Source organism: Pongo abelii, chromosome 6, assembly GCF_028885655.2.
Source record: "Pongo abelii isolate AG06213 chromosome 6, NHGRI_mPonAbe1-v2.0_pri, whole genome shotgun sequence".
NCBI lineage: Eukaryota > Metazoa > Chordata > Mammalia > Primates > Hominidae > Pongo > Pongo abelii.
Window position 1 is genome coordinate 68,422,914 of NC_071991.2, and position 13,658 is coordinate 68,436,571.

General features: G+C 41.3%; 1 protein-coding gene across 1 annotated transcript in view; it reads right to left on the minus strand.

Moving 5' to 3' along the window:
* TSPAN13 (tetraspanin 13) overlaps nt 1-5,360 on the minus strand; it is a 31,085-nt gene extending 25,725 nt beyond the window's left edge. The window contains exon 1 of the mRNA XM_002818181.5: nt 4,810-5,360. Coding sequence (XP_002818227.1) covers nt 4,810-4,872 — 63 coding nt within the window. The 5' untranslated portion in view covers nt 4,873-5,360. The remainder of the gene's footprint in view (nt 1-4,809) is intronic.
* Nucleotides 5,361-13,658: the final 8,298 nt, after the last annotated feature.

Sequence of the window (13,658 nt, forward strand, 5' to 3'; positions counted from 1 at the left end):
ATTCAAGAGAAAGGGTAGAAGAAACCCACAGACATGTTGGAAAGGTTGGCCAAGAATGGAAAAAAAAAAAAAAGGGTTTTACAAGAAATATTCGATTCTACAGTGGATAAATAAAAGTAATTCCTACTTAATATTACTACTTTTTAATCTAATGCCAACTTTCGTGCTTTAAAATATTTAGATGTGCTTCTGCACTTAACCTTGATCACTGCAGACTAAAAGAAACAAAATATTGTTTTATACGAGTTTTCTTTATGCAAGTTTTACCTGTGAAGAATAGCTGGAAAGAAGAAGCCAAGTCTATAAATTCAGCACAATTCAACTTTTTCCACCTGAAGCTGTAACAACTTAATTTTATTTCTATTATACATCTAAAGCATTTATATACTATCTGATTTTATCCTTACACAGCTTCATGAGGGGACGACTGAAAAATATCATCACCAATTTATATATGAAGAAACTGAAACTCAAAGTAAGCTGTTTGTGTAGTAACAGAGTTGGAAAAGTTTCAGTTTTCTTCATAAATCCAGTGATCTTTCTTCCCATAATTTGTATGGACATATGTTTTTTATCTAACAGAGTAAAAACAGAATTTCCTTCCCATAAATTGTATGGTTGTTATTTCTTTTATCTAACAGATATGGCACAGTTTATCTACTATAAAATACATCCCAGGTCGGGAGCATTTTATAGTAGATAAAGTGCTCATGCCTGTAATCCCAGCACTTTGCGAGGCCGAGGCGGGTGGATCGCCTGAGGTCAGGAGTTCGAGCCCAGCCTGGCCAACATGGCGAAACCCCATCTCTACTAAAAATATAAAAAATAAGCTGGACGTGGTGGCGGGCACCTGTAATCCCAGCTACTCGGGAGGCTGAGGCAGGAAAATTACTTGAACCCAGGAGGCGGAGGTTGCAGTGAGCCAAGATCAGGCCATTGTACTCCAGCCTCAGCAACAAGAGCGAAACTCTATCTCAAAAATACAAATAAAAACAATAAAATGCATCCCAATTTCAGAGGTGATAAAACTATAAATTAAGGTGTTTATGAAGTAATTCAGTATAATTTTTATGCTGCATGAGAATTTTTCTCAAAACAACCAAAAGTATAAGGAAAAAGAATCACGAAAAAGAGAAAGAAACAAACATGGAAAGATGTTATAAGAATGAACACACACAGGAGAAACAAAACTGCAACTTCTGAAATTTCCCTCCTGATTTTAAAACTGGCAGGGCAACTCAAAAAGTCCCAGTAAATATACGTTTGGTCATATTTTTCAGTTTGGTTCTATTTAACAAAGTCAGCTACCTTTTTTTTGGTTGTTTGTTTTTAACAGAGCTTTCTTCTCTGGTTACGAAGCACAAGGAGACACATTATAAAGCTTCAAAATATTACATATTTTAATACAAATTTTATTTCATATTTTCTAAAATTTCCCACAAATCACTAAGCATAATTTTCAAAAGTTTTTTTCACTACTTGTCAAAATCTTTTCAGCCTGAAATATTCCTATAAACTATTAAAAATAAGTCATTTTCCCAAATCGTTTTCATTTTTATGTATATCCTAAATGGTATCAAAAAGACCCACACACTATTTCTACATTTCCTTGATTCAATTACACCTCCTTTATTCCCCCAACTTCTCTAACCCACAAATATCTCCCACAGTCCTAAATTTTATGGTGCCTAAAGTCAGTATATTCCTTATACGCCATTTAATTTTCCCACTCCATGTCTCTCATCTAGATCCTGTCTTCACAATGCATTTGCCTTTATAGGTATTTATTATTTCCCACAGTTCTCAAAAGAGTGCACACAGTAGACAAAAGTTTATTGACTGAATACAATTCCTGAAAACATATGTATAAAAGGTAGTAAATAAAAATGAGCCTTCATAAAAGCACATTGATTTTTAAGCCCTGTTTGGTTTGCTGCTGTATTTCCAAACTGAGAACAGAGCCTGGCACACAGTAGGCACTCAAATAATTGTTGAATGAAGAAACGGAAAGTTTCTTTAAATGCAGGAAGTTCTGAGGCAAGTCATTCTCTTAGAATACTGTGAAGGTGAATTCAGGAATGTAGCTTCTCCCTTTTCTTCTATATTTATGAATTGTTAACACATACTACACTAATTTAAGCTTGTCCAGTACTGGCGATCCTATTAACTAAAATAATCAAGCCATAAACAACAATAAAAATCAATTGTTAACATTTTGCCTAGTGATCACATTTCCTTGTTTGGGACTTGCAACTTGTTTTTAGTGACAGGCTTTCTGAGCTGATCACGAATGTGGCACGAATCTCAGGCTCATGAGCAAGCCACCAGAGCATGTGGACAGTTCAGCTGATACAGTCCTAAGTTCCTCGGTAAAATGCTTCAACACAGCAATGATGACGTTTCAGGCAGCCATGGCTTTTGCACCTGCCGTTCTCATATGCAATCCTGGTTTAACCAACACTTTTAGAAATGACCTCAAATGTAATCCTGTAGCGTTGAGCACATTTTAGAGGCAGTGACCAGGGCGGGATTAGAACCTACAAAGAATGTTTCTATTCATGACTTATACAGAAATGTCTCCCAAGTCTTCATGCTCAATCCCACCCCCAACTGCCTCATATTTTTTTCATCTTAAAATGTTGAGAAAGAGATCAGGGGGGAAATAGAAGCTAAATAATGGCCATGGCACATTTTCAGCATCTATCTAAGACTTGATCCAACTTTTACCTGTCACTTGCCTCCACTTTAAACTGCTACATTTATTTAAGCCTATTTACAATGTAAAAGAAGCAAGTAGCCACTAATTCATTTTAAGAAATGTCCCTTTGTCTAAAAAGTCTATGATTTAAAAGGGCTAGCCATTTTTATTGTCCTGTGAATTTCCAATTCATTAAGTTTTACTGCATAGCTATTAAAATCAATAGAATACACACTTTGAAGGTCAATAATTTAGAATAGATACTAAATAGTCTTAATATGTCCCTTTAGAATCACCTTTCTTTCGCCTCACTTTCCTGATATACTCTAAATACAACTAAAAATGATGTCTAGAAAGCAAGGAACTTCATTTTAAAATAACTTGCCTTTTTAAAAAATATTATACATTAATTTATATAGACCCTTCAGTCAAGTAAGTATGCAAAGTAGACATTCCACTCTGTGTAAGCAGACACTGTAAGACTAAGTGTCTAGCAAACAGATGACTAAATCATTGGCAGAAAAAAAAACAGAACTCAGGGCACAAAATAAGGAATTTAAAGTTCTAAGCAGGCCACTCACACTGATTTAAAAAAAAAAAACCCTAGAGAACTGGTCAGCATTTACTTAATAAACAGCCAGGGTGATAAGCATGCCTCAGGGTGATACAGATGAATTTTCATCTGAAATTTGAAATGTATCTCCAAGGAACTGTATCACCAGGTGTTCTAAAATGTTTTTCGCCAAGGCTTCTATTAATGACCATGTTGACTAGATTCTTACTAACTAGACATAAAAGCGTACTCAATGCCTGTTTCTGTCTTGCCTTCAAAGCTTGCAATCATGTTCACATACAAAGGAACAGTAATAGTAAAATGACCCAACCTTCTTCTCCTGTTGGTGACCACAAGGCAGCCTCTCTGTTCCAAGGATGTAATCTAAGCTTGCACAGATGGCCTAACTCTCTACTAATGCAGGGGTGCTGGGTTTGTTTTCAGGGTGGGTGCTGCAAAGCGCCAGGTATATTTATAGAAGGGAGCAAGACTACTATGGAGGGATGATGACAGAAGAGGAAGTTTCTTCCGCCCGGTAGAGGCAGCCTATGGAAAGATCTGGATTCCACAGCCTAGGTTCCACTCCTGACTCGTCAACTACCAGCTATGTAAACTTATTAAAACCTTTTTGGTCTGTTACCTTACGTATAAAATGTAGATAATGCCCCATTCCCTCAGAAGGTTGTCAGAATGATGAACGAACACTGTGTATGGAAAATCTGGGACGTGATAGGCATTCAATAAACGTCGATCTGTCCTGCCCATGCTCCTGTTCACCCAGAATTGCGCCTCAAAAAATCACAGAGAGCCTGCAGCGTTAAAACTAAGAGGCCCAAGCTGGTTGGCAGGGAAAGAAACGATTTGGGTGGGGGCTCGCTTATTTCCTGGAGGACTTGGTTTAAAATGGAGTTAGGTATTGATCATGGGCAAGACACACAGAAAAAGCACCAAGTACGAGCAAAACTGACAACAACAAAAACAAAAAGACATCCCTTTACTGTGAGCACGAAACAAACTTCGGAAGCAGCGGACATCCTGTGAACCTACTCAGCGGCCTCAATTAAAATCCCGAGGGTACGTAGAGCTAACCCAGAGGCACACCAGCCATATGCCGCCTCGTCAGTTTCAGGCCACACCATTCCGCAAAACTGTCCGCAAGTCTGGACGGCTCTCGCGCCTCCACGCCTGGCCCAGATGCGTCTGGATGCCAGGAGCGAGCGGCAGAAGGGTACGGGGCGGGAAAGCGGGGAGGTCCGGTTAAATGTTTGAAAAACAAGGCGGTGGGTGAGGGGGCAGGGTGGAGCAATGTGGCAGAGACGCGGCCAGCGAGCCTGAGAGACCGCGGCTTCACAATGAACGAAAGGAAGAGACTGCGACAAGCGCCGGCGCCCGGTCCCCGGCGGGGACGGATGGTGAGGCCGGGGGCGCGCAGAGCGTGGGAAGCCGGGAAGGGGGCGCGGGATGCAACGAGTGAGTCGCTGACCAGGCAGGGAAGCCAAAGAGCACCCAAGCAGGTGCAAAGCCCCCAAGCGGGCAGGAACGGACTAGGGATACTCACGGTGTAAAGCAGGTTGAGGGCGCACAGGCAGTTCTTGGAACACGCGAAGCCCCCGCAAACCATCTTGGAACCTGTGGTTGCCGGCAGCTGCACGTAAATTCGACTCCGGCGGAGGTTCCCGGACAGCTGCTTTGTCCTTGCCTTTGGGGCCTGGCCCAGGCGGGGCAGCAACGCGGACGTGGGTGGGGGGCCGGGGCCTGGGGCTGCAGTGCGCGGCGCGCGCGCGGCGGCTCAGACCCGCTTTGGAACCTGCGGCCGCCGCAGCTGAGCCGGAGCTGGAGCCCGAGCCCCGCCCAGCCCCTTCGTCTCGCCCCGCGCGCTGATTGGCCGCTGGCAGGGAACAAAGGTAGAAATATGCAAATAAATGCGCTCCGCCGGCCGGAATCCGGGAGGGGCGGAGCGGTCCCGGGGCGAGTGGTAGGGGGCCAAGGCCTTGTGGGAGGGAGCCCCAGGCCAGAGCTGGTGTCGGCGGCTTTGGTGTAGTTTCCCCAGGAGCAGGTGAGGAGGGAGGGCGGGGCTCGGAGGAGATCCACGCTGGCAAGGAGAAATATGACAGCACCTCTGGATTCTTGGCCCTGGCAGATGACGTGGCACCATTTTGAATGAGATTTCAAAACTAAGCACCTGGCCTTGTTTGAGGGAAGGAAGGCAGGAAGGAAGTAATGAATGAAAACATGTGAAAGATTTAAAAGAGAACGAAGTAGAGGGAAATGAAAGGGAGAAAATAAGTGAAACAATAAAAAAAATAAAATAAAATCCCTGCTTCTCTCAGAAAATAAGTAAGATATGTGCCTTATAATTGTGACCTGGACAGGTCAGACTTATCCTACAAAGATTTGCAAAATACTAATAAACTTTATGAATACATGCATGCAAAGGAAAATCAAGAGAGGGAGAAGGTAGGGATGGTTAATGGGTACAAAAAAATAGAAAGAATGAATAAGACCTACTATTTGATAGCACAATAAAGTGACAATCGTTAATAAGAAATTAATTGTATATTTTAAAATAAAGAATGTAATTGGATTGTTTGTAACTCAAAGGATAAATGTTTGAGAGGATGGATACCCTATTCTCCGTGATGTGCTTATTTCACATTGCATGCCTGTATCAAAACATCTCATATACGCCATAAATATATACATCTACTATGTGTCAACAAAAGTTTTTAAAAATTTTTTAAAAAGAGAATCAAGAGAGATTATTTTTGTGTTCTGGTCGTGAATTTCAATAAACTTATTTTTTCACAAAAATAACTGTGAAAATCTTCAAATAACTCAGACTTCACCTCAATTAATTCATTATCATTTACTGCTTCTCTACTATAGAAATGCATCTTGTATCCTTAATTCCTCACCTATAAATTGAGATTTTAGAAGTATGTCAAGCACTTTTTGCATAGTGGCTGCACAGGGGAAGGCCTCAATAAATGTCAGCTAGTATTCATAGATCTAACATTTTGTAAAGGCCTACTGTGTTCCAGGCACTAAGCTAAGGCAATAAAGGTTTATTTATTTCATAGTAGCTTCTACCAAAGAAAAAGATTTTATAAAGAGATTTGCAAGTTTACAATACTATATCTAACCTAAAGGTTCATACAGAGTAAATTATGTAATTGCAAATGCTAAATTGTATTAAATTAAATTAAACATTGCAGCTGATTAAAATAATTTGTCTTCTTAGAATTCTCTGCTCCCTCTTCCAGCTTCTCCTTCCCTCTCCTGACCCCACCATACCAACAAGACCTCATTAATTTGTTAGGTTTTGTATTCCACATTAACCTTTTATATACAGCTAGAAATATTCCAAAAACTAACCTGGAAAATGATCCTCAAACACAAACAATGCTTTGATGATGTTCAACTTTCCTTTTTAATAGCCAGAGGTTTACAAAAGATGAGGCATTGGCAGGGAAATCTATTCATTCTCTTCCCATTCCTGGGTGTCGCCAACATTAGTACCACTTCAACTGTTAGTCAACCAACTATTGCAACTCTCTCTTTGGCTTCTGCATAATACTCTTCACTATCTCCCTATAGGCTGAATCACTTTCTTTTCCCAGAGAAGTACCACCTATCAGTCAGGATCCCAGCAAAAAGGAGATGACTCGTTCAAATAGCATAATTGAGAAGAATTTCATAAAGGGACTATTTTCAAAAGTGTGGACAAAGTTAAAGGAAACCGGCCGGGTGTGGTGGCTCACACCTGTAATCCCAGCACTTTGGGAGGCCGAGGGTAGTGGATCACCTGAGGTCAGGAGTTCGAGATCAGACTGACCAACATGGTGAAACCCCATCTCTACTAAAAATACAAAAATTAGCCGGGCGTGGTAGCGGGCACCTGTAATCCCAGCTACTTGGGAGGCTGAGGCAGAAGAATCACTTGAACCCCGGAGGTGGAGGTTGCAGTGAGCCAAGATCACGCCACTGCTCTCCAGCCTGGGTGACAGAGTGAAATTCTGTCTCAAAAAAAAAAAGGAAACCAACAAAGCATGATGAGGCAGCTCAGAGATAGTAAGAGCAGAAGTTCTAATTGCCCCTAAGACTAAGGGGGTGATTTAAGGGAACAGTTACAGAAGCCAGGCAAGAGCTATAGTTGTAGGAGAGTTGTCTGATAGGAGATACGGCTTTTGATAGAGGAAACAAAACAACGTCTGAAAATAGGAAAACAAATGGATATGTTGCGATTTCTCCTGATTTGGACATAGAAATTTTCAAAAGACCATTTGCTCCCACCCTAATAAGAACAAGCAGCCTGGACAACACAGTGAGACCCCATTTCTACTAAAAATTGAAAATATTAGCTGGGTGTGGTAGTGCATACCTGTAGTCCCAGCTATCCCAGCTACTCAGGAGCCTGAGGGGGAAGGATTGCTCAAGCCCAGGAGATCAAGGCTGCAGTGAGCTATGATGGCGCCACAGCACTCCAGCCTGGGTGCAGACCAAGACCCTGTCCCAAAGTAAGTAAAAACAAACTAGATAAGCTACAAAATCATACTTACAACAAAAAACTATCGAAGAACTGAGGGGCTAAAGGCATCTAAAGGAACTAAAATCCAAGAAGTGATGAGACATTATTAGAGGGGGGAAAAAAACTCATAATCACTTTCATCTCTTATAGACTGGCTGTGGAAGGGAGACACTACCTTTGAGAGGGATGAGGAGAAACTAAATGACTATTTAACCATCTTCTAATGCCCCTACCTGGACTATGTGAGAGTTTATAATCCAGAGCCCCAGCTACAGAATGACTCTGCAACTATTTGCCAGCTCTAACCCATGGGCCTTCTTTTAAAACAAGAAATATAAGCTACAAAGGCTGTGGTCAGGCAAGAGTGCTGCATTAGTTCGTTTTCATGCTGCTGATAAAGACATACCTGAAACTGGGACGAAAAAGAGGTTTAATTGGACTGATATTTCCACACGGCTGGGGAGGCCTCAGAATCATGGTGGGAGACGAAAGGCACTTCTTACATAGTGGTGGCAAGAGAAAAATGAGGAAGAAGTAAAAGCAGAAACCCTTGATAAACTCATCAGATCTCATGAGACTTGTTCACTATCACGAGAATAGCAGGGGAAAGACCGGCCCCCGTGATTCAATTACCTCCCCTGGGTCCCTCCCACAACATCTGGCAATTCTGGAAGATAAAATTCAAGCTGAGATTTGGGTGAGGACACAGCCAAACCATGTCAAGTGCTAATAGATATTCTTCATCTCCAACTATTTCAAGGTGCATAAGCCTTCCCCAAATGCAAGATAGTGGCTAAAAGCTGGGGTAAAGTGAGGAAAAATGAGAAAAATTCCAACAAAGCAATCTGGTTCTTTAACTCCAGGACTAACATAGCAGCAGAAAAGAAAAATCTCTCTATGGTATACAGAAAGAGCCCTCCAATAGCTGGAACAGAACCACAGGATAGCAAGAGATCTCACAAGATACAGAAAGCCAAGGATGTGAGTGGAGAGCAAAGACTATTTCCCAGCAAACAAAAAGGTAGCAGGCTGTAAAGCACAGAGATCTCCCAAGGCTCAGATTGCTGGTGGCTAGGCTACAAAGCACAAAGAAATCTCTATGCAGACCTCCTTTCTGTAAAAGGAAAGTCTTGATCATGCCTTCAAGAATATTTGAAGCCAATAATGAACTGAATCTATTAAACCTATAACAAACCCTAATTCAGCTTAACTACAGTTTAGACCAACTTAGGCACCCACGCCAGCAGCCTGACAGAATAAGGGATGTGCCATTTTCTGGGGGTAAATATTATTTACTTCAGGCTCTATTTTTCTTCAAGGTTGCAAGGCCACATTTTGGAAGAGCATATGTGATGAGACATACTGTGCTGTCTTTAGAAAGTAAAATCTGCCATAGGCAATGTCCTTCTTTCATATTATGCCTCCATATTGTTCCTTTGATGAAAAACTGCCTTTTTTAAGTGAAAAAAAGAATGGGACACTGGACTGCAGTTCTTCTCACAGAGTTATATTGGAGACTAAGCTATGAGATTACGTATATTTCTGAGTGGAAGGAGAGCTTTTATTTTATTTTATCTTATTTTATTTTATTTTATTTTATTTATTTTATTTTATTTTATTTATTTTATTTTATTTTATTTATTTTATTTTATTTTATTTATTTTTAGATGGAGTTTCACCCTTGTTGCCCAGGCTGGAGTGCAATGGCACTATCTTGGCTCACTGCAATCTCCACCTCCCGAGTTCAAGCGATTCTCCTGCCTCAGCCTCCCAAGTAGCTGGGATTACAGGTGCGTGCCACCAAACCCTGCTAATTTTTTGTATTTTTAGTAGAGACGGGGTTTCACCATGTTAGCCAGGCTGGTCTGGAACTCCTGACCTCAGGTGATCCACCCACCTCAGCCTCCCAAAGTGCTGGGATTATAGGCGTGAGACGCCGGGCCTGGCCAAGGTTTTATTTTTATACAATAAAGTTGTCTTTATCCACAAAATCAATAGAATGGATAATTGAATTGTATTTCTTAAAAACTGGGTCTTCTAAACTGTTTTAATTTAAGATCTTTAAGATGTAGAGTACCCCTCCAATGATTAGAAGAGATACAAGATGGAAATAAAGGTTTTATTACTTATTGGGTACCTGGCATGCCTGGAGGCCACACACAGAGATATCCAGAGGTCTACGCAGGGGGAGAGAGGCGGGTCTGTGGGCAAGTGCCCTTATTGGTTCCGGGGGTTTCCCGTGGGGAGTTTTAATTAGTGAGTTCATAACAAGCAGGCACGACTTCCAGGAGGTCACACAGTGACTGACAGGTGGTCATTGTGGCATGTCTGCACAGTCCATGCAGGGTGTGAGGCTCAGCGGGCCAGTCAGGCAGGCTGCACTGATTAATAGCCATCCCACTGGGAGGTGGTCACCAGGAGGAAGTTGTATAAGGCAGATGTCTGGATTGGCCACATTGAGGAACTGGGAAGGTGTAGAACTGGAAACTGAGCCCTGCTTCTGATATGAGTCCAACTTCAAAATGTATGCCGTGGCAGCATAAAATTATGAGAATATACTACAGCCAGGTGCAGTGGCTCACGCCTGTAATCCCAGCACTTTGGGAGACCGAGGTGGGTGGATCACCAGGTCAAGAGATCAAGACCATCCTGGCCAACCTGGTGAAACCCCGTCTCTACTAAAAATACAAAAAATTAGCCGGGTGTTGTGGCGGGCACCCATAGTCCCAGCTACTCAAGGGGCTGAGGCAGGAGAATCACTTGAACCTGGGAGGTGGAGGTTGCAGTGAGCCAAGATTGCACCACTGCACTACAGCCTGGTGACAGAGTGAGACTCTGTCTAAAAGAGAAAATTAAAAAAATAGAGAATATACTACATAAGCAAACTATTTTTAACAGTTTTCAACTAGGAATAACAAAGACAAACATCAATTTTACATATACTTTCTTAGTCTCTGAATAAATCTTTAATGTGAAATGACCTGCTAACAATTTAAGAGATCAGTACGCTTCCTTCCTCCTCCTCCTTCTCCTCCTCTTCCTCCTCTTTTCCCACTCTTCCTCCTTTCCCCCTTCTCCTCCTCTTCTTCCCCTCCTCCTCCTCTTCCTCCTCCTCTTCCTCCTCCTTCTCCTTCTTCTTCCTGTTTGTTTAATATGTTTTTGAGGCCGGGCACGGTGATTCACGCCTGTAATCCCTGCACTTTGGGAGGCCAAGGTGGGTGGATCACCTGAGGTCAGGGGTTCCAGACCAGCCTGGCCAACATGGCGAAACCCCATCTCTACTAAGAATACAAAAAATTAGCAGAGTGTGGTGGTGGGCACCTGTAATCCCAGCTACTCGGGAGGCTGAGACAGGAGAATCACTTGAAACCGGGAGGTGGAGGTTGCAGTGAGCCAAGATAGTGCCACTGTGCTCCAGCCTGGGTGACAAGAGCAAAACTCTTCTCAAAAAAAAAAAAAATTGTGTGTATACATATATATATATATATATATATATATATACTTTTTAAAAATATGTATACATGTTTTTGAGTCAGGGCAATAACAGAATTCTTGTGCATTAGTCTAGATCTTCTGAGAAGCAGATGCCAAAACGGGGTTAGATGTACAAGCAATTAATTAGGAGAAATGTCCATGAGGGAAAATAGGGAGGGAGCTCTTGGAGGCTGGGAGAGCTAAAAGACCACAATGCAGGTTTGACTTCTGTGAAGGAGAGAGAGAAGAGGGGAAGAGAAGAAAGGAAGGGGAGAGAGAAGAAGGAAGGAAGGGTCTATGACTGCAGTGCAGTTTTAAGGAGATTTGGCAAGGCCAACAGGGAGTCCAAGCCAGATGTTAGAGAAATCCCACATGCTCTCCTGGAATGACCCTGTCTTAGTGTTCCTGCCACGCTGTCACAGGCTGGAAATATCAGCACAAATGCTGTGATGGATTTCAGAGCATAACATGGGACTGGCTTCATTTATGCTCCCCACAATAGATCTGAGAAGTACATTTTCTTGAAAAATAATTCTGATTACATTTTTTCCCTGTATTCTACAAAGATTTCTCTAGTCACATTTCAAACCATTTTTCAGTTTTGCAGTCTTCATCATTTTATCAGGGAAGAAAATTCTCTCACTTCACTGGGTAATCAATTTCAGATTTTAATAATTCTTCTTTTTTTTTTTTTTGAGACAGGGTCTCGCCTTGTCGCCCAGGCTGGAATGCAGTGGTGCGATCTCGGCTCACTGCATCTTCCACCTCCCAGGTTCAAGCGATCTTCCTGCCTAGTTGGGATTACAGGCACGCACCACCACGCTCAGCTAATTTTTGTATTTTTAGTAGAGACGAGATTTCACCACTTTGGCCAGGCTGGTCTCGAACTCCTGACCTCAGGTGATCGGCCCTCCTCAGCCTCCCAGAGTGCTGGGATTACAGGCATGAGCCATCGCACCTGGCCAGATTGTAACAATTCTTATTGTAAAACTCTTTTCATGGTTAAGGTTTAGCTTGACATTAACTCGAATTTGTGAAATTCTTATTATTCAAACTTAAGGTCAACATTTATTTTTAAATAATTCAACATGGCAGTCAAGTGCAGTGCTACATGCCTGTAGTCCCGGTTAATCAGAGGGCTGAGGTGGGAGGATCACTTGAGACCAGAAGTTAGAGTCCAGCCTGGGCAACATAGGGAGACCTTTTCTCTAAAAAACAAACACACACAAACAAAAAAAAATCCCAAACATTATTCAATCCTTTTCAGACAAGACCATAGGAGGAAAAAAATAATAATAATTGAACACTAGGATCTGATGGTCCTCAACAAATCCTAAGCAAAATTACTCCTAAACTGTTATACAGCACTGTTACCAACCCTACCAAAACACTTTTTTGACTTCTCTGAAATATAAACATGAAATCAGGTAAACTTATAATTGCTTATCTAATTGTTTACCATAGATAAGTTATAGCCACATAAAATATCAGTGGTATAGTTAATTTTAAATTGCTTCAACTATAGTCCACATTGCTGTAAACTTCAGTGTAATATTTCCTTAGCCAATCAAATATTATTATTAAATAAATTGACAATTTAAAAAATATCTGTCAATGATTTTAAGTGGATTGATTTGGTTAAATCTTTTCTAATGACAAATAGATTTTTTATTACACTTTTTTCCATTTTTCCTCTGATTCTTCTGCTTCCTAAGCAAACAAAGAAAAGAACTGAAAACTTTCCTTTGTAATGGTTTGCAATCTTTGGGATTGAATGAAGCATAGGCAGGGAGCTTCTTGGCTGACAATGAGACAAAGAAGCTGATCAACAACAGAAGTCTCTCTCCTTCTAAGTCTACCCCTTGCTCTATTTTCTCTGTGTTGTCCTACTCTTTTTAATGTATTGCCAAACATTAGCAATTAAATGCAACACATTCATTGCTCCTACAATAATATTAAGTCTCTCTTTTGCTATGCAGGATGTGTCACTGTTCACACCAGAGGACTTCAAACCAGAATTCAATTTCAGAAAATGTTTTTCTTCCAACCACAAATTAAACATGAAGTTTTTTTCTGGCTTTTACCAGCCAGATATTGGATGTAAATTCTTTTTTTCTTTTTCCTTCATATGATGCCAGCAAGAATAAAACATACCTATCTATTTGACTATCTGGTTAGATTATATTAGCACTAACATCCCAATTCTAAATTTCTAGAAGTGAATATTTTGAGTGGTATATTTAGCTACTACGGTATTACATATAATTCCAGAGCCTAAAGAGCAAATCCAGCTCGACAACCAGACAAATCCAGCCTGGCCACTGACAACCTGCCTTCAGTGAGGGAGACAATCAGCTTTAATGACTGAATAATCCACCTACTCTTTGCCTCTTTATTCTCCGCAT